We start from the raw sequence: 20,772 nt of genomic DNA, 5'->3' as shown, positions 1-20,772 counted from the left end.
GTATCATCCTACAGTGTCTCCTCCTCCTCCTAGTAATCCCTCTTATGAGGGTCTATTTTGGGAGTAGTAAAGGAAAAGAACAGAATAAAATTAAATAGAAGAGCATAAGTCAGGATAGAGAAATGTTTGAGTGCAGCTGTTTGATCACAAGTTCCATCCATATCTGGACAAATACAAAATTATAGGGGCACTCAGAAACAACTGGAAGTGCTGTATGAAGGTTGCCATTTCTATAAAGAGTCTGAGGCTCACCTGAACATGGAGCACAAGGCGCTCCTGTGAATTACCCAGACTCTGAAGAGGCAAGTGAACAATCATCCCAAGACAAAGTTAGTTAAAACAACAGAGGTATGGTTGTTACACCTGAGGTGCTGCCTAGAAAATTACCAACTGAACTGTTGGCCTTTTGCATAACTGGTACTAATAGACAACCTAAGTCAGACAGCAGTCAATCACAACTGGGATGCAACTAAAAATCCATTTGAAACTCAAGTTAGAAGTTCAGTTTTGAGTATCTAAGTCAAGACATGTGAGCCCAACAGTCAGCAAAGTATCTGGAAGCAGCCCCCATCCCATCCCCCAAACATGTGACTAGTGGTAAAAAACACACCACATGGTATAAATTAATAATAACAGCAGCAGAGACTTGTTCACTTCATTCTGCCCCACTGCCCCCACCATGAAAATAAATCATTTTATCTGATACAGCAAAAGTACAACATTGCAACAAATCAGTACAATTTCTGAAACCTGAAGCAAATACATGGCAAACAATCCAGGTTTCTCATGCTTGGTATGCCAGCTATCCATAAAAACACAATCTGGGACGGCAGCCCTTTCATCTGCTCCCACTGATTTTATTTTCTGTAAAAAATCCTTTGAAAACTGACAGGCCAAGGCAACTGAGGATTTACAAAAAAAATACTAGGAAAAAACACTATGAACAAAATTGTCTTATAAAGCAAATATAAATATGCCTTTAATAGAGTGCAGCCATGTTTCTCCCTGTTTCACTAAAGAGTGGGTGGCTGTAGACAAAGTCCTCACATTTCAGCAGAAAGTACAGAGCTTTTTCCACAGGCCACAAGCCACCAGCAGATGTCAGTGAAAAATCTTGCCAGCTGCCTTCTGTGGGCAGGGCATGGTCTCACCAACAGTCCGTGTGCTGGATTCCATAGAATCAATGCTGCCAGAACAAGCTGATCTCAGGATAAATCAACTCCATTTCTAACAGGCATTCCACTAGAGGAAGAGCACATGCCTTTGACAGCCACCTCAAAAAGAGTCCAAATGCATCCATCTGCAGCAGACAACAGAGTCCACCTCAGAGACAACCATTCTGAGTTGGGTTTACATGCTGGGTTATACCATATGGGAGGTGACAGACTTTGTCCCAGCCACTGGACATCATCACAGATGTTCAGCCACAAGAACACTTCCATGGTCAGCACTGAGGCTACATGAGTCATGCAGGTACTCTGGGTCTTGGGAAGCAAATGCTAGAGCATTGCAAGAACCATCTTCTCTTTCTTCTTTCTTTTTCTCTTCTTCTCCTCAAAACGTTCAGTAGCATCAGCAAAAAATGTCACCTCGTCCTTGGCCTCAATCTCCCTCTTCAGGAACTGAAGTCCTGCCATGTTGAATCCCAACACATCCTGCAGAGACAGACCAGCACCACACTGTGAGGCACATCCCAAGCTAGTTAGGGAGCAGAGTCCTGCACTGACCACCCTCTACTAAAAGATGATGAAAACAAGACAATTCACAGATTTAAGAAAATGATGCTAATTTAAATGTAAACTTCATCTGACCAGGAGAACAGTCAGTCCTGCACTCACTTCCCCAGAGTCCTCTCTTAAGAGCAGCTATAATCCACTGTATTTTCTGAAAGACAAGTTGCTGGAAGGCACCTGAAGCGTCCTCTGGGAAAATGCACAGTCTACATTGAGGTAGCAGCCCATGGAAAAGCTCCAGAGAAGCAGGGAGTTACTTTATCTCCTACATATTTAGAAACTAGCCAGCCAAGATCCAAACACATGTATCAGAAAACCAAGTGCAAATGAGGCAGGAAGCACAAGTATAAGCTCACCTCTGGGTATCCTCACATGAGGAAGAAAATAAGGAAAACGCAGCCTATTTTCAAAAGAGGATGGTTTAAATGAATGCAGACCCTCAACCAACTTACCCACTGGACAGCACAGACAACTCATGCTCACAAACATTGTCTCATCCCACTATTCTAGATCCTAGAAAAGGGGAGGGTACAACACTCACCCGGGCCTCACTGACTCTGGAGATGGTGGTTTTCTTCAGATTTTCTATCACTGTCACCAGCATTTGATTGCTTGTGATCTGTCCAAAATGTATCCTGGGAACAAAGCAGGCAGCGTATTGCAGCATTGTTCTTAGAAACATCACAAAGTCCCTCTCCAGAGCCTCTCTATATTCTTTTAATTAGTTTTTTAATTAGTCTTCCCCAGACCAGCACTGGACATGAACAGGCACGTACAAATTTATCTGGAAAAGCTGTTGAGTTTAGAAGTGGTTCAAGGGGAAGGTCTTTCTGAGGACACAGGCTCTACAGCACTGTGCCACTACCAGTGCCTCATCAGGCTTGATGTGGAATCTTTTCATTCCAGTGAGACTTGGGCCACCAGGACCAGCAACCTTGTGGGGCAGGTCAGCACTCTGCATCCAAGTTCCACACACCATTCACTGTGGGCTGCAGAGATTCCTTATCTCCTGCAGAGACCACATGCTTATTCTCAAGGACGCTTCCCAGGAATATCAGGCCCAGAGACTCAGAAGATAGCCCAGACTGTCTGGGTAGATAAAGGACTCACTTGAGCAGGAAGAGGAGAGCTCGGCACAGAAGCTCAACATCTGAGCCCTGCTGAATATATTCGTTGAAGAGTCTGAGCAGATCAGGGACATAGGAGAAGGGCAGCACCAGGAGAGACTCTTCCAGCTCACTAAGGGAAAAAGCAAAGGGACACAAGCATTAGTCTCAGCCACTGCACTGCTACAGGTAAGCAGGAAACACATCCGCACAGGCGGGTTCTGGTACTCAGCTGTGCTAAGCAACTCTCACAGCTGGTCCATGACTGCCCACATCTGCACCAGATGTCCTGCACCTGCACAGCCCAGGCATATTGTAGCACAGGGAGCAGGCATACAGCCTTTCCCGCCCAGCATCCCCAAAATGCTCTCCACAGACAGGTGCCTTTCCAAGCAGCCAACCCACACCCAGAAGCTTCAGTCCACACTCCCCATGGAATGTTCCCCAAGGAACACTTTTCATTTCCCAGTTCCATGCATGTTCTAGAAGAGGCTGCTGGGAACAGTGACTCCAGACTTTCTAGCATTACCCCTGCCTTGCATAGGAGACCACCCAAGGACCCCAGGCAGTCCTGGGCCTAGAAACCCAACACAAATCTTTTCAGCAATAAAGTTCTTTGCACTCACCTCGACTTGACCTTCTTGAAAACTTCCAGCACATATGCAGAAGGCTGCAACAGAGGAAAGACACCAGCCCTGCTTAACAAAAAGCATTCCAGGACCAACATGCCCTAAGGTCCATTTCACACAGTTAAAAACACACCATCACATCTTGTGAGACAGATATATCAAGCTGAATATAACGAAGAGGAAACCACTTTGGCGTCAATCAGCTGCCACTCTGAGAAAGTTCTCCCTTAGCCTTATCAGGGTACTCTACACCAATGAAGTACATTGTGAAAAAATTAATTTATATTTAACCAGTTAAGTCATCTCAATTCATGTCAGTGAATCTTGTACAAACTAGGTAAAAAGCTTTATATGTAAAACAAATTATATACATAAAACCTTAACAAAACTCATTCACGGACTTAATTCCTACTGCTCATTTTTATCTGCTGAAAGTGTTTGGCAAATGCAGAATAGAGCTGGGAACTGGGAAAGAAAAAGTGCCTCTAAGTCATAGGACTTCATTCACTTCTGTTCAGTCTATCTTATAAAATCTTCTAAGATAGAATCTTGTAAGTCTAACTTATAATTAAATAGACTTATAATCATGGAGGAAGGAACGGAAGAGCTCTTGCAAGGTGGTTACAGGTAATGAGAAGGAAGACAAAGGCTGTTTTATACGGCACTGACATTCAGCTTTGAGCAACCTGGTCTAGTGGGAGGTGTCCCTGCCCAGGGCAGAGGAGCTGGAACCAGATAATCTTTAAGGTCCCATCCAACCCAAACCACTGTATAATTGCATGAGAAGGGGAGAGTGAAAAAACAAGGATCTTCCTAAGGGTACTTAAAAAACACAGTCTGGGAGTGCACATTGGAATAAACCAGGAAAACTAATCTTCTCAAGAGTAGTGGATTTTTATTTATCAACGAAATCCATGCATCCTTGTCTGTGTATTTTGCAGTATGTCAAAAATGTGCAGAATTTAATGAAAACTGATGTGCAGTAGTATGACATAAATTAATAAGGGCACCAGCTCTAGCCTGCAATACATGGGCATTGAACCATTGAACCACCATTCAGAATTTTCTCAATATAGATTCTGCAGAAATAGGAACAGAATCAGTAACTGGTGTAGTAACACCACATAAATAAACCTGGGAAAGGTTTGAACTAGCTTTCCTATATCTTGGAGAAGACTGTAAACCCCTGGCTCATGATAAGGAACATCATAAGGTCATAGCTACCATCAGAGTTGGTTAAAAAAAAAAAAAAACAAAACAAAAACAAACCAAAAAAACCAAAAAACCACACACAGAAAAACAAAAAAAACCTCCATCACCATGAAAATCCCAAATTATGTTCACTTTGTACAAGCAAAAGAAAGTAGAACTGAGCAGTCCTTCCCCACAACAACCAAGCATGTTGACTCAGCCAGCAAATCAACCAGCCCCTCTCCAGCTGAGAATAAACTACAGCCGCTGGCCTGGGCATTCCACTTACTGTAATATTTCCATAGGCACGGAGAATGGGATTGACAGGGAAGGGAACCTGCAAACACAGAATGGGCTAGAATGAGGCAGATGTGTGTGTGTATAAATGCATATTCAGAGCAGACTTTTACTCATAGTAGAAGGGAGCTTTTACTGTCTTCCTGCAATTCCCACACTTCCACCCTCCCCAGAATGTTGCTGAAGACTTCCTTTGCAGCCACCAGACAATCTCATTCTCAGACATATATGACTAACTCAAACATGGATGAATTTTCTTCCATTTCTTGTCACTTTTTCCACTTTTGTGACAGCCCCTCATTTAGCAGGGAGTGCTGAGATGAAGGCAAAGATGAGGCTTTAGGATGAACCTGCAGCAGCACACTCTTCTAGGGACAAAACTTACTTCCTGCTATGACTTTAAGCATAAAGATCAATGGAAAGAGCACACCCCTAATTATGTTCCAGAGCATAGTGGCATTTAGTTCTCCAAAAGATTTGAGTAAATGTCTGCTGCTTTCAGCTGTCCTGACTTTATCTGCATGGTAAGCCTTTCCACCTGAACTGGAAGGATACGCCCACCACACCTTGGGATTTTTCCTCAGTCTTTTACCTCTTTTCCTGCAGCTTTGCATATGGCATTGTGCTCCTTCTGTTTTGCTGTTTCTTCTCTATACAGCTCGATAGCTTCCATGATTCTCTCAGCCTGTGCAGCACAAGAACAACACATCAGTACATCTGACAAGCCAGGAAAAAGCTCACCTGGACAAACAGAATTGGAAGCAGAGGTGCTGACACAGAGCACCACATGACATTTCCCTTGATAACCTCTACTCCAGACTGCACCATTACCCTGAACACACAAGTCATGTCCTGAAGATGTTACACATCATCCACATTCCCCGGCTGCCCTGGGTGCTCTCTGGTGCAGTTTCAGTCATTGTTTTGACCACCATCCCCTGCAAGCAGTGTCCCTTTGAGGCACGAACCAGGGTTAGGCCATTTTGACTATTCAGACTGTAAGGATTTCCTCTGAAAATCACCAAACTGCTGAAAACTGCAGCCATGAAATTACCCACCCCCACACCTTCCTAGTACATCTCCCACATCAAGCACCACAATAGATTTCCACCTTCCACAGATGCCCACTGGACTGCACAGCCCTTCACAGAGAGGCCTAATGCTTTGAGAACATCCCAGCCGCCTTGTGCTCCTTTGGGATGCAAAGCCCACATGGCAAGAGCAAGTCTGTCTGTCCCACATGTGAAAGGCAGCTGCAGCTACAGGAACCTCACACCTCATTCTTCTCAGGAAGAAAGAATTCCTGGTGTCTGACTCTCCAGAGTCAAAACCCTCCCTGTTGACTTCTGAGCAGGACAGAATGCCTCTGCATTAAGAGCAGTCTGCACTTAAGTGACAGCACAGGTTACTCTTCAAGCTATGCTATGACCTCGTGACAACCCCCTTGAGAAACTGGTAAGGCACAAAGCCACACTTGGCAGAGCAGAGCCACAACATCTTACCGCTTTGATGGTTTCAATAGTCTTCTTTCCTGCCAGCCCTGTCTCTCCTTGCCTCTCTCCAGCCACCTACAAAATACAGAGTTGCAGTTCAATCATTCCACAGTACCACAGCCAACTGAACCATGGAGCAGCCACAACTTCAGCACTCCCTTCTCCCCCACGCCACCTCAAAGCAAGAAAAGGACCTTTCTTTTTGATACCTCTTCTATGCCTCTTACAGAAGCAGTTTTTTCAGTTTGTACAGTCAAGACTGACACACATTCAGATGGTACAACTCACCACAGGCTGCTCTTCCTTTGCCACACTCTCTTCATATTCAGCTTCTTGTTGCTACAGAGGATGAGAAACAACATATTAATAGCAGTGAGCAAGGAAGGATGCAAGTCCCTTCCAGACTGTTTGAGCAAGACAGCCTGGAGGGCTTTATGCAGCCCACTGTAAAACCACAACCAATCAGCAGAGACCAACAATGCCAGCGGCAAAACGCCAGCAGCAACCATTTGTCCCTGGTCCTAACCCCACAATGAACTCTAGAATCTCCCACAGGGAAAGAAATCTGCTCTGAGTGTAGGAACAGCCCTTCAGGATCCCTCTAAGCTGAGACTGACACCACAGCTCAGCACCACAACTTTCACCAGACACATAACACAGAGGTAACAAAGCTAGAAAAGTCCCAGGGTTGTCCTGAGCTTCAAAAGGAAAGCGTCTCTGGTCCGCCATCTCTCACATGAAAGGGCACCAGTTACATTATGCATAGTTCACTACTCATGTATTCATGCTACTCAAACTTGTCCTAAAACAAACTTATCTGGAAAAGAGCTCTCTCTGTCTCTCCAAACACAGGGCATCAAGGTACAGTGTGTAGGTCAGCTCTTGAAAACAGGCTGGGATAAAAAAACCCCAAACAGCTACTGCGGGTTTCTCATCCACTCCTTGAATTTCTGCCTCCTTGCCCCCCCCCATGGCTTGAGACCTGCCTTACAGAAGCAGGTGACAGAAGCAGGCTTCTCTGAGGGATCCGGCAAAAAGATGAAGAGTTACAAATTGTTCCAAGGGAACCTCTGATTAGATACATGAACAAAACCACATAGGCCAACCCCAGCGGTAGCTCAGTACTGGAACAGGCGCTCAGACAGTCTGGAAAATATCTTTCCTTGGAGATGTCAATGTATCAAGGCAAGTCTCAAAGCGTCTGATATAGCTATAAGATCATCCTGCAGTGAGCAAGGGGTTGAACTAGAGTCCTCCAGACTTTCTTTCCTATTGAAGTCCTTCTGAGTCTACGATTCCTTACAATACATGCTCAAATGGTATAGAAGGGGCTTCTTCCAGCATCCCTGAGCTCTGGGGCCTGCTACTGAGACAGAATGAACCTCTCATGGCTGGAAAAGAGACAAACTGCATGTAACAGAAGCAGTGCTCTCCATCCCTCCACATCAGCCCTCTGCTGAACTGCCTCCCAAACACACTTCTGCTTACAAGTGACAGCCACTAAAGAGAGAAAAAAAAAAAAAGGTCTGGAAATTGGTTTTGGTAGGAAGGATGCAACTCTCACCATTTCCCTCTCCTCCTCCAAAATCAGCGGCTCCCTTGTCCTTTCCCAGAGGCGCAGGGACTTGTCATGGGATGCTGACACCACATAGTCTCCATTGGGACTGAGTGCCAAACACCACACCTCCTGGTGATGCCCCTGCATAGATGATAGAAGAGTTATGACATTAACATCACCCACCCCTGAGGAAAATCCTGCTCATGCAGGGATAATGCTCCCTTTCAACAGACTCCAAAACTTCCTACCTCCAGAGTCTGGATATGTTCAAACTTATCTGCATCCCACTGCTTAATCTTCCTGTCCTTTCCAGCTGTAAAGAAGAGATGGGATTTGGGCACAAACTGCAGGTACATCACACTGGAAGAGAAAAAGGCTCATATTTACCCACTTGTGGAACACTGCAGAACTCCCCCTGCTCTATGCTAGATAGGATTATTGCTGGATCACAACTCCTTGGAGACAAGTTCACAGTCCAAAGATGCTGTAGGACTTGACTAACCTGTCATCATGGGCAAAGAGAGAACGGTGACAGTCCCCAAAATCCAAGCCCCAAATCTTCACATTCCTGTCAGCAGAGCCAGTTGCAATCAGAGTCCCATCCTAGAGAGGAACAAAGAGAGGGTGTGGGGAACTGGCTGGCAGCCCCATGAGGAACTGCTGCAGCCCCAATGACTCAGCACTGCTGAGTAGGCAGACACCTGGCTCCTGAAATGCGGCCTCCTGATCCCTCCACCTCCTCCCCAGTGGCCCATGCTCTAGTACTGGCACAGCCCAGTGACAGCACTCTGGCCGTCCTCTGACCCTCTTCAGGTATATGGTTATATTCTGACATTCTTCTTGGCTTTCAGTGAGCCTCATTTCAAAGATACTTCAGAGCAAGATGCAGCCCAAGAATGAACAGGCACAGAGGCTGCTCCCTCTCAGCACCTGCTCTCTGGTCCCACTAACAATTCAGGCTCCTCTCACACAATAACTTTAGCAGAAAGCAGGCTGTACCTGTTACAATGAGTGTAACAGACCATTACAGCATTTTGATTTCCAGTCACTCACAAAATGCCCCAGGGTCAGTTCAGTCATGACTCAACTCTGATACCCCTTCCAGTGAGGAAAGGACTGCAGAACAAGAAGGGGCTTGCTGTGTCCCACCCAGAAACTCTAAGTCAGGAGCAAGGAGGTAACAAGAAAGCATTATTCTAGAGGCCTTGATGCCTCACACTCATCCATATTACCACAGTCCCACATTACACAGCCTTAGTGATACTTACATAGCAGATGTCCATACACAGCACTGGCAGCTTGTGTCCATACAGAGAAAGGAAAAACTGAAGAAAGGTGACTCAGTTAGACATGCTGAGTAGAGAGGTATGCAAATCTCAAGCTCTAGGCTACTTCTGCTCTGCCTCAGGAGCTGTTTTTCTAGCACTGCCCCACTTTCCTTCTTGCCCTGAACACTGTTAGCAGCACAGTCATGAGGGTAGAACTGAGAAGAAAGTGGAATTAGCCAAGCAAGCTGAACTAGTTCTGTTTGCTCTCTAGCTAACTCTGGTGCCAATCACCAGTGTCAACGGAGGTCATTTCTGCTTCTCTTCATGTAACTGTCAGCACCAGTCTGTCTTGTGTCACTCCCTAACATTCACCTGCTAATACACAGCTCACAAATTCACCACACACTGCTCACAAGGTTCTCCTCCTGCAGGCTTTGCCTCTGCCATGCCCTATTTAAGGCCACGTGAGACACATTCATCTGCACCCTTACAGCGCCTGACAGATCTGCATTACCACCATGTCTTGCAGGGCCTAGAATGAACTTTGTCACCTGCAGGCTCAGAACACTTTTTAAATGAAAAATGGATCTTCCAGTTCCCAATCTGGAACAACCATGGTTCTGTCAGGCTTGCCAGCAAACCGGCCCCTGAAGGACAGGATGCATGTTCCATATAAGACACTTTTTCTTTCTATTCCTGACCTTGCAGGTTACAGTTACATCCCTTCCTGCACAGCCTCACAGCCCATTTGGTCACGCACCTTGAGTGTGTCAACGTAGAAAACCTTCACAGTGCAATCCAGTAAGGAGACAGCCAGCAGCTTCTGGTTGGGGCTGTAGCGCACACAGAGCACGTCTTCATCCATCTGTAAAATGCGCACATGTTTCATGGAAAGCCTGGCAACAAGAGGAAAAAAACAAGTGTTATCCCAAGCAAACAAGGTAGGAAGAGATATAGATACAAGTCCCAAACTGCACCCTGGGAAAGCAAGTGAATTTTAACATCCAGCTATGACAGGATGTTGGGGGTTGGTTTTTCTTTCCTCTTTGCCTGTAGAATTTTTTTCCCACTGACATGCTAAGAAGCATTGATGGCTTGGTTCTTGAGGGAGGTGGGGAGAAGGAGGAACTTCAATGTTTTTGGGTTTGTTTTTTTTTTTTAGTTTCTCTGCAGGGGGCAGGGAGAGACTCCCCCACACCATGAGCTTAGAAGCAGGAAAAAGCAGAGTAGGTCGCATCTTCCCTGTCCACCAGGAATCTGCCAGAGCTCACTGCCAGCTGTGATGGTAACTGCACCAAAGGGGAACAGGCCTGCGGCTGAGAGGACTGGAACTGGTTTCCTGTTCTGTTTGTTGTTAATTCCATTGTTGTTTTTGTTGTCTTGTTTGCCTTGTTATACATACTAGTAAAGAACTGTTATTCCTATCCCCATATCTTTGCCTGAGAGCCCTTAATTTCAAAATTATACTAATTCAGAGGGAGAGGATTTACTTGCTCCATTTCAAGGGAGGGCCCTGCATTCCCTTGTAGACACCTGTCTTTCAAACCGGGACACAGGACTGGAATAAGCAGTCTCTGATGGCCGATGAACTTCACTGCTACACTTACTGTAACGATCTGCAGGCCCAGCCTGATTAGACACTAAACTCACCCAGAAAAAATGGGATCAGAATGAGGCAAGTGCCTTTCTCCAGCTAAGCTCAGGTCCCCACAAACTGCACTGACCCCAGACTCTTCTCCATGTGTTCCACACAGATGTCACGTGTGGACTTGCAGTTCAAAGCACCCATCAATGAACCTGCACAAGGTATATCTTCTCACCTTTTCTGAACACTGCTCTCATCCTTCACAAGCTCAAACTCCCAGAACTTGACACATTTATCAGCACCTCCTGTTACAAAGCCATGCTGTAGGGGAAAGCAAGAAAGTTGCTGTGAAACTAGTTCCTATCACCCAAAAAAAGTCTACAGCAAGGAATTGCCAACACAGGTTTTTGAAATGTCCCATATTTCTACAGCATTGATCATTGAGTGGACATCATCAGGAGCACTTGCTCTGGTTAGTGCATACATCGGCTGAGTACCAACAATTTCAAAAGCTCTAGCTTATTTTGGAGGTACAAAACAAAGTCATCTCAGCTGCAAGTAACAATATGGTTTTGTTTTGTGGGCAGCTTGAGATACTCACTGTTACTGGATCACACACAACTTACCATCACCCTAAAAGCAGACACTTCTAAAGGAACAGAAGTTTAACATTTTACATTAAGAATGAGGGTAAAATCTATCCCATGTTTTAATCTTTAGGGTGGATGAATATCAGGCAGATTATTTCTTGCTGTGGTTTTGATTCCATTAGAAAGTTCTTAGACACTACCAGCTGCATCCTCCACCTCCCAGGATGAGGGGGTTCCCATGCTCCCATCAGTGGTGCAAACACAGTACCATAGGAAGGAATTACATTAGAAGATGTGCAGATGATACTTATAAGGGTGCTGAGTTACCTGGTCTGGTGAAAGAGCAATGGACCACACAGCCCCATCATGAGCATCAAGTGTCTCTATCAGACTGCCAGAAGCCAGGTCATACAGCTGCAGCTTCCCTGTCTGGGAAGAAAGACATCACAAAGGAAGAATCAGCCTCTGCTCACAACTCATGATAGAACTCCTGACAACAACAGAAGAGCTCCCATGTTCCCAGCAGCCAGCTTCATTAGGTGGCTGTTAGACAGAGATGGCCAAACTCCTGATCTCCACCAAGGCCTTCCCAAAGCTCTCCTCTGCTTTCCACCTCAAGCCACAAGAGTTCTGTAACAACTCTAGGAACACAGCAGTGCTCCAGATCAGGAGAGGCAACACATTTTCTGTGAGGCTGCCCTAATGACATTTTCCTAACACATTCCCAGACCTGGGCAGTCTGGAGTCAGAGGGCCACTCCTTACCTTGGTGCCAATGATGACCTGCCGATCTCCAGGGATGAACAGCGAGCAGAGTGCGTACTCACACTCCATTGTCCGGATGCACTGCAAGGTCGACCTGTGGACAAAGACAGTGCCCAAAACCTCTTTTCACACACAGAATCTGGTGTGCTCAGTGAGACATGCTCCAGTCCAGTGTGGCCCACAGCCATCTTTCAACTGGGGTCAGAAGACAAGCCATCACCATCCTATTGACCCAAACACTATCCAACAGTACTGCTGACAACATTTTCCATAAAAAACATGCCACTATGTTGTCCACCATCATGACCTACTGCTGTTGTTAACAAGAACAAAGCTCCTAACTTTAAACAGCATTTCAGGAAGGGACAGAGTACTTCAGACAAAACTGAGCTTGAAATCAGCACCACTGAAAAAATACTGAGACACCACTCTACATCAGAGAAGCACTCTACATCAACACACAACACTCTAGACCAACACAATAGCCTATTCCATCTAATCCTTCAGATAAGACGTCAAGAAACACCCATGCTCCCTAAAGAACAGGAAATAGCTTATTTAGAGTAACAGTTAATACTTCTTACTAAAAATGAAAAAATACAGAAAAAAACCCATAGCAAAATACAGTCTACACCCAACTGCTATGTATGACCCTTGTGCTTAGACCTTCTGTTGAAATTTTAGTTCTGTAGTTTCTCAGTTTCCCTAATAAGGAAAAAAGAAAAACATTTTTCTATTTACTTCCTTTACTTCATTCACTGTTTTATCTCTTTTCATTGCCCCCTCTTTCTTATCACTGCTTTTCTTAACACACCATCCCTCAATTCAGGGAGACTGACGTAACCGGACTGTGTACCTGTTCCAAATCTTCACAGACTCTGCAGCTGCTGAGAGAATGGCAATGTTGTCAGAGCTGAAAGCCAACGTCCTAACATCACTGCGGTGGCCTCCAATGGTTATCCTGGACACACGGACAACCTGGGGCATTTGTGCTGATAGGTCCAGGTTGTACAATTCAATGACATTGTTCTGGAGCAGCAGTACCATCTTCAGCTCTCCTTTTGGAGAGAGAATCAAGTCAAATGACCTGTTTGATTAGATAAAATAAGAGCTGTACACAGGGGCAATAAGATAAAGTGTTAGAGGGATGAATTATCAAGAACAACTGAGACAGAAGAATATAGACAGAGCATATGCAACAAGCAAGTGCACACTGAGCCACAGAATGGACTGGAGATCATGGCAGGCCTTTTATCAGCTCCAAGCTAAACATACGTTGAGGGGGAAACTTCTTCCACCTCTGCCTGCATTGAGCCATGCAGAGGTCTCCCCAGGTAGCTGCACAACCACTCATCAGACTCTACCACAGGCATTCCACTCACTTTATTTTAGAAGAAGCTTTGACATTAGTGACCCGCTGGATCTCCTCCTGCAGGCTCAGCTCCACACTCCTCTCAGGCTCCTCTTCAGAGTTCTGTCTGGAAATGTCAGATAAGGGAGGAGAGTCAAATAACCCAGCACAGCCAACACAAATAAACATGGTGACAGAGAAAACATAAGGAAATCACTCAGCCTGCTGAAAACAACTTCCCTCTTATCCAGCAGGGGTAACTACGTTTAAGAATAGGGACAGTGAGGGGTGGACAGTGAAGTTCATGCCAGTGTGCAGACTACTAAGGACACAAGCTGTCCTAAAAAAGGCAACCTCCTCTGGAGCCAAAACACAAGGCACATTACAAAGATGGATACAAAACACACAATAGAAACTGTGTTTGAGAGAAAGACCAGCTTCTGCTCATCTCCTATCACTCACCGAAAGCTCTCAGCCATTGCTAAAATGCATTTCCAGATTTACCTGCCCTGTGCTTTAGTTTCTACCCTGGAGCTAGACCCCTCCGTAAGGGCTGTTCTGAGGCACCTGTTTAGTGCTAAAATACACAGACACTTAACACAGAGTAACCATTAAGAAAACTCCCACCTGTATCTCTGCCTGCTGTAAAACAGGAGATGAAGTATCAGGCTCTGTGACTTCTCAGATGAAACGCTCATTCCTGCACTGCCTACCAAGAACTTACTTTGATACACCAAGCAGTATAAATACCAATGTCAGGTAGAGCTGAGCAGCTCTGAAAAAAACATTCTTCATCTATTTCTTTGCATACTTTAGCTTTTCTTTTTTAGAGGGAAGACTCAGAAAGATATTTCCTTAGTCTCTGGAAGCAGTGCTGCTCAGACAAGCATGTATGCACAGAAAGATCAACCCCAAAATACAACCACTAGCACAAAGAGAATGGCCAGAAGTTTGGAGTTCAACCACTAGTAGTGTAATGCTACTGAAGAGCTTTTCTAAATGAAGAGCTTTTCTAGAGCATTCTGGACACAGCATCAAAAAAATTACTTACTTGGCTTTTTTCCTTGCTTTCTTCATTTTCTTTTCCAATTTCTTTTGGATTTCCTCTCCAGAAAGGACAGAGAACACTTCCAGAACAGCATCTGTTCCCTAGAGTCAGAGCAAACAAATTCAAAGGTATGCAAAGCCCTTGGCTGGCCCTTGGTACAGAAAGTACCCAAGGTCTCTACCAGCCTCCTCTACAGCTCAGTAGAAGAGCCCCCGTTACTCACATGGCAGGCCAAAAACTTGCCCATCCGGTCTGTGCCAAGAGTCACCACTCGATCCCTCCCTTCCCGCATGATGGATCCAACTTTGCTGCACTTAACAATGCGCTACAGGGAAAGAGGAACAAAGCTGTTTCTGAAAGGCCAAATGACTTTCTCAAAGCAAACTCAAAGAACCTGCTGACAAGGGAAATCAAGGAGAGAGGGAAATGAACGTACAGGGTCCTAGAAGAACAGCTAATAAGGATGATAAAGGGACACAACAAGCATCTGTGTGAGCTACAAGCTTATCACCTGGTGTTTTGTTGCATTTCAGCTGAAAATAATCATTGGCAGTCTCAGTGGAAGAATAACTTAACCTTATTGGCAAACCATAGCCATTTAAGAGACAGACGATTTTTTTACACTACAGAGGCAGCAGAGCTCAGCCAAAAGAGGAAGAGAGGGTGAGAACAAAGACTCTTAAACAGGGCACTAAAGGGTAAGAAATCTTCTGGAGACAAAACTGGAAAATTAATTAACAAAATTAGGTATCTACCACAACTACAAGCAGCTTGAGATCTGAGCAGTACCCCTGAAAGTTCTACCAGAAAGACAGATTTCAGTAGTCTCCAGCAGCAGCACAAGTGGGAATGGCTTTCTGCAATCCAATCTCGCACCATATTTTATTACAGTGCAACTCTGACCTCCCCGTTTCTGCAAAGCTGAGCACCAGTACTGAACTCTGCAGTTGCCAATCAGCTAGGAACTATTTTATTTCTGTGTTGTTTGATGAAAGAACTCTATTAGCACTGTTTAAATTTATACACTTGCTAGTGCTCCTCAAAGAGAAAGCAAAGAAAAACTGTCAAGGGAGAATAAATCTGTGGGTGTTTTGGCACACATATTTATGCTGATGTTTTGCAGGTAGCCGAGGCAGCAACTGCTGCTGAGGAAGTTGTTATGGAGCAAGACATGAATTATCACATTTTCCCAAACAGGCTAAATATGATACTCAGGATATAAACCATGCAAATGAGGTTAGATACACCAGCTCAGAGACAGCACAGAAAACTGATCTTACTTCCTCAGGATGTTCATCCAGCTCCAAGGTCTCATCCTCTTCAGTGTTTTCTTCTGCTCCAGGTGAAGGAGACCCTTTGCTTTTCTTGGATTCTGGTTCATCAGGATCTTTTACCTGCTCACAGGAAAAAAAAAAAAAACAAAACAACAAAAGGAGTACCTTAAACCTCAAGAGCTATAGTATTGTGGTTTCTGGCTCACACTTCATTTCCCTGGAGATACAACTGGTTAGCAGGTTAGCATACACTGGAGTGTTCTACAGCATTCCTGTAGGCACCAAGCACTCCATGTGCTCCCATGATTATCATCCACAAGCAAGACTGTCTTCCTCAGTTGTAAGTCAGAAGGCAGGAATATCTGACACTGTGGAAATCATGTTCTGGAAGTGCTTGCATCATCACTTGAAAGCTCAAAACACAGGAAACAGCAAAGCCTGTGCCATGAGCAGCTTCTGAACTCCTTATATAGCAAAAACATTGCTTTGGCTGTTTCCCAGAACATCCACCAGATTTGAACATGTTCCAGTTCCATCTCAGTTCAAAGATAAGCAGCTGGGCAGGGGGGCTGAGGGGTTACAGAAGGAATGTCTTACCTCCTGGATGTATGTGAGATCCCAAACCCTCAGCTCACTGTCAGTGCTCCCAGTGATCAGACGTGTCTCTTTGGACAGCAAAGCCATCCCCCAGACCTGTCCAGAGGCACAATGTGAGGAACTGACTCCTTTAACTATCATAAAAAAAGCACAGCATCTTTAATTGACTTATTCAAACAGCAACCAAATAGAGAATGGATTTAGCTGGGGACACATGCATGGGAATTGTCACCCACTGCATTGGATGACAGCTCTTTAAATGTTTGGAAGTTTCTCATTTGCTCACTTCTAAAGCCTAAAGTAAAATGCATGATGGTGCCAGCTTACAGCTCCTCAAAGCAAGGAAAGCCCAGAATGAGCCATGACATCCCAAGTTCCACCAGCCCAACAGCTCCCACACATCTCCTTTTTACCTCAGCTCGGTGTCCAACCAGAGTTTTGAAGCAGTGTTGGGTGTCCAGATCCCACCATTTCACCAGTGTGTCTTTGGCACTGGAACAAAGAAGTCAGACATGAGGAAAGACTCCAGAACTCACCATTTTTCTAAGTGGTAGAAATACAAAAAACCTAAAACACGTCAGAATATATCACAGAGCAGCTACTCTAACACTGAATTTTGCAAGCCAAACATAAAAGGCACAGCAATGCTGCAAAAAGATATCTGTCAAGTCACTGAAGCTGACCTGCAAATATTTCAAATTGCATTAAGAAAAGGGTATAATCTTTTCTATCTGAAAAAAAAAACAAAACAAAACAAAAGTTGTTTTAATTTTAAACTGAACTGATTCCATGCACTTTTCTATTTAGCTAGTAAATGGCATATTAAAAAGTGAAACATTAGTGACTGATATTTCAGCAAAAGAATCTCCTGTCAACCATTTATTATTAAAGTCAACTTACAGCTCATTTAGTTGAATAACTAAAAGTCAACTAAAAAAAGCCTCTGCCATCTTTTAATTAATTTGTGTATTTACAGCTTACAAGAAAGCAATTTTTCTGTCACACTGCTGTGTGACTGATACATACAGAAGGTAAGTCTGCTTAATTCTTCAAGATAAACAAAAAAAACACCCCCAAAACTGTTTCGTACATAACGAACATGTTACCACAACTCTTCATTACAATCCTTTTAAGTTGATGGATTTACCAACAAGTTAAACACTTTTCCAAATAATTTTCTTCAGAATGGCCTTTCCAGTTACTCTAAGACTTGGATTCACGCACCAGACTTAAAAAATATGTAGATGTGACAAAATCATATTCAAGGATGCTGATGCATCTGAGGTATCATAGGACAAGAAGGAAAATACAAATGGCTGTAGCACACAGGATGTCTAAATTGCAAGTACAACCAAGCCTGCTTTCCTGATTAACAATTACACTTAATCTAGCTCACCAAGTGACCAACAAGTTCTTCTCCTTCAAGAAAAGGACTTGAGTGATGACATCCTTGTGTCCCCTCAGCCGGTACAGGCCACTCTCATTGATGACATCCCACACGATGACTTCTGTATCCTGGAACAGAGAGATTGTCTCCATGGGACTGGCCCTGGTCTCTGCAAAACTTCTGCCACAAGACTGAAAAGATTACCTGAGAGCACATTTTCACTCTGATTGGCAAGGATGATTATTGCAAGTGACATTGCTTCCCCAAAGGTGCAGTCAGACTGATAAATGTACCATTATCCCAGCCCGAGACACTTTTGCTATTCCTCATGTGATACAGTATAAGCACTTTGCTCATTAAAACTCCTAGTAAGGAATAATGAATTTCAGGTAGAGGTGAAATGGGTATAGACTTTGACCACATAGTTTCAAATCACGGAGCATGGTATGCATAACTTATGCTGAAACTATGCTGGGCCGTTTAACCAGTTTTTAAGGATTTTCCCCTAGGCTAGGAGGAATAAACAAGAAAAGCACTCTGTGCCTCTCCCCACCAGAAGACAAGATTACGACCCCCCCAGCAATGGGCCTCACAGATGCAGAGTACTCCAAGGAAGGACACTTCAGCTGAATTAGAACTGTATAAAAAGACCTTAGGGGGAGAGGAAAATTGCACGCCGTTTGTGGAGCAGAGACTCCTGGCCACCCAGCGCTGTTATGCTTACTGTCACTTGCTGAATAAACTCTGATTGATTAAGACTGACTTGATTCAGTTTTCATTCTCAGTCTATAACACTCATGTCACAAGATTCTTCATTTTAACAGCTCTACCAGTGCCCTACTCCTGCCTGCAGCCCTTGCTGCTCCCCCAGCCCTGGGCTCCCCAGTTCTTCTCACTGCCATCCTCTTGCTACACGCAGAAGCCACACTTAAAATACTGAATATTTCAGTGCAGGCCAGCCTTCCCTATGGTGCATCTCTATGAAAGGGTCATGCTCCAGATGTCAAAGCCTCACCTTTGAGCCAGACACCAGCCTGCCACCAAGGTGGTCATGCTGCAGGGCTGTAACTGCAGCCCTGTGCCCATTGAATGTGATGGTCAATTCTCCACTTAGGAGGTTGAAGACACGGATTGCTCCATCTTCATACCCAACAGCCAGGTGCAACCCATCTGGAGAAGGGCAGAGGGAACTGACTTGCTGCTTGAGACCCTTAAGGATAAGAACCTGCAATTTTTAGGAGACAAAACATGTATAATGCTGATAAACTACACGTCAGAGTCACATACTTACACAGCAGAGAGAATATAGCCTACACTTCTCCTGAACTTGCAACTGAGCACTTCTGCCACTTTACAAGTTCACTTTTCAGCTTCCTGCACCAAATACAGTATCATTAATCCCATCTTCCAAGGCAAACAGCAGCTAGAAGGGAAGCAATTCCTCATAATCAAACAGGAAACTGGTGCAGAACAAGCCCTGGAATTCAGAATCTGAAATTTCTGCCCCCACATATTAAGTGCCAGAACTATTGTTTGAGAGTAAAGTTAGAAAGTTTCTTCCTGACTCCATCCTCTCTTGCCGGGCTTCTCTTGGCTACAGGACAGAGTGGCTTTTCCACAGACTGCACAAGAACTTGAAAATTATAAAAACACCTCCAACACAACATACCAGCAGTCAGCACTCCAGAGGCTGTGAAACAAAACCAGATTTCAGTTTGTAGTAGACAGTAGTACTTACAGTAATTTCTGAATCTCACAAGAGACAGTGTGTGGCAAAGTCCTTAAAGTTACAGCTCACAACCTCCCTATGGGATACAATTGTTACATGGAATGCCCAGTTCCGCAGCCAAAACAAACTCCATGACATCCCTAATTTGTCCAAGAACATTCACACAGCCAGCTAAACCGGGAGCAGCTTTCCAGTTACTGTAACAGCAATTGCTCTTCCACAACTGAGGTCCTGAGGCAAATCTCAAGGGATTCACAGTAAGATTCAGCCATTTAAAGACCAAGTCGAGAAAAAATAAATTACTCTCACAGTAAGAGCAGAGCAGGACCACCACTCCCTACCTCTTAACATCTAATGACAACAAGTTGCTACCAAGAGAAAACAAAGGTGAGAATTGCTGCATTCCAGACATCCATTATCCAAATCATCCACAGTCTCTTCTGTTCTGTGTGTGCTGGTGCTATCTGTTGGATTTCAACAAATGTAACTCTTATAAATCCCTTAAGAGAAATAACCAACTACTTCCTTGTAAGAAGCAAGACTTTCTTGTAACCATCCAGCACTGCAGTATATTTTGGACTGCTCAAAAAGCAACACGATGCAGAATCCTTTCAGTCCAGTGGCCAGCTTGGAGAACTGGAAGACACCAACACGATGGGCCAGAACTGCAGACTCACTCCATAACCTAACCTCACGCTGTGCCTACCCTGCCAAAGAGGACAGGAGGCTGTGGAGGTGTCGCTTCCCTCCAAGCGCTTCCCAGTACCACAAATCGCTTCGCTTCAGGCGGCCGAAAAGCCCCGCACGCTGCACCCCAGCCCTGCCCCGCCACCGACCGCGCACGGCACCGCACCCCGGATCCCACCTTCTCTCCTTTCCTGGTGTCCCACACGAACACGTGCTCGCAAGCCGGCACGGCCACGTAGCGGCCCCGCTCACCGCGCAACGCCACGAAGGCCACGCCGGCCCTGGCGCTGGCCACCAGCCCGAAGATCGCGGCGGGCTCGTAGCGCAGGTACTGCCGCGTTAGGCCCATGGCAGCGCCGGCGGAATGCGGGGCCAAGGAGGGAGTGGGGCAGCCGCGGCCCCCACACGTGCCGCGCTCCGCGCCCGCCGCGCTGGAAGTGCGTCACAGCGGGCCCGGCCGCCAGCGCAGCCTGAGGCCCCGCCCG

The 20,772-nt window shown here is 45.1% G+C and overlaps 1 protein-coding gene across 1 annotated transcript; it reads right to left on the bottom strand.

Moving 5' to 3' along the window:
* Positions 1 to 619: 619 nt before the first annotated feature.
* On the bottom strand, positions 620 to 20,771 carry WDR3 (WD repeat domain 3). Its single transcript, XM_056483156.1, has 26 exons — positions 20,466 to 20,771; positions 18,887 to 19,096; positions 17,881 to 17,999; positions 16,898 to 16,976; positions 16,485 to 16,580; positions 15,894 to 16,007; positions 14,837 to 14,938; positions 14,617 to 14,714; positions 13,597 to 13,692; positions 13,071 to 13,301; positions 12,215 to 12,308; positions 11,778 to 11,879; positions 11,096 to 11,181; positions 10,036 to 10,171; positions 9,276 to 9,332; positions 8,510 to 8,610; positions 8,256 to 8,367; positions 8,014 to 8,148; positions 6,738 to 6,788; positions 6,459 to 6,524; positions 5,549 to 5,641; positions 4,949 to 4,996; positions 3,466 to 3,509; positions 2,844 to 2,972; positions 2,275 to 2,368; positions 620 to 1,655 (listed from the first exon to the last, which is right to left on the bottom strand). Exons 1-26 carry the CDS (start codon positions 20,634 to 20,636, stop codon positions 1,500 to 1,502), a joined length of 2,820 nt encoding a protein of 939 aa, XP_056339131.1. The 5' UTR covers positions 20,637 to 20,771; the 3' UTR covers positions 620 to 1,499.
* Position 20,772: the final 1 nt, after the last annotated feature.

The sequence above is a fragment of the Oenanthe melanoleuca genome, chromosome 1 (genome assembly GCF_029582105.1).
Source record: "Oenanthe melanoleuca isolate GR-GAL-2019-014 chromosome 1, OMel1.0, whole genome shotgun sequence".
NCBI classification, from domain to species: domain Eukaryota; kingdom Metazoa; phylum Chordata; class Aves; order Passeriformes; family Muscicapidae; genus Oenanthe; species Oenanthe melanoleuca.
This window is presented reverse-complemented; position numbering and strand designations above follow the sequence as displayed.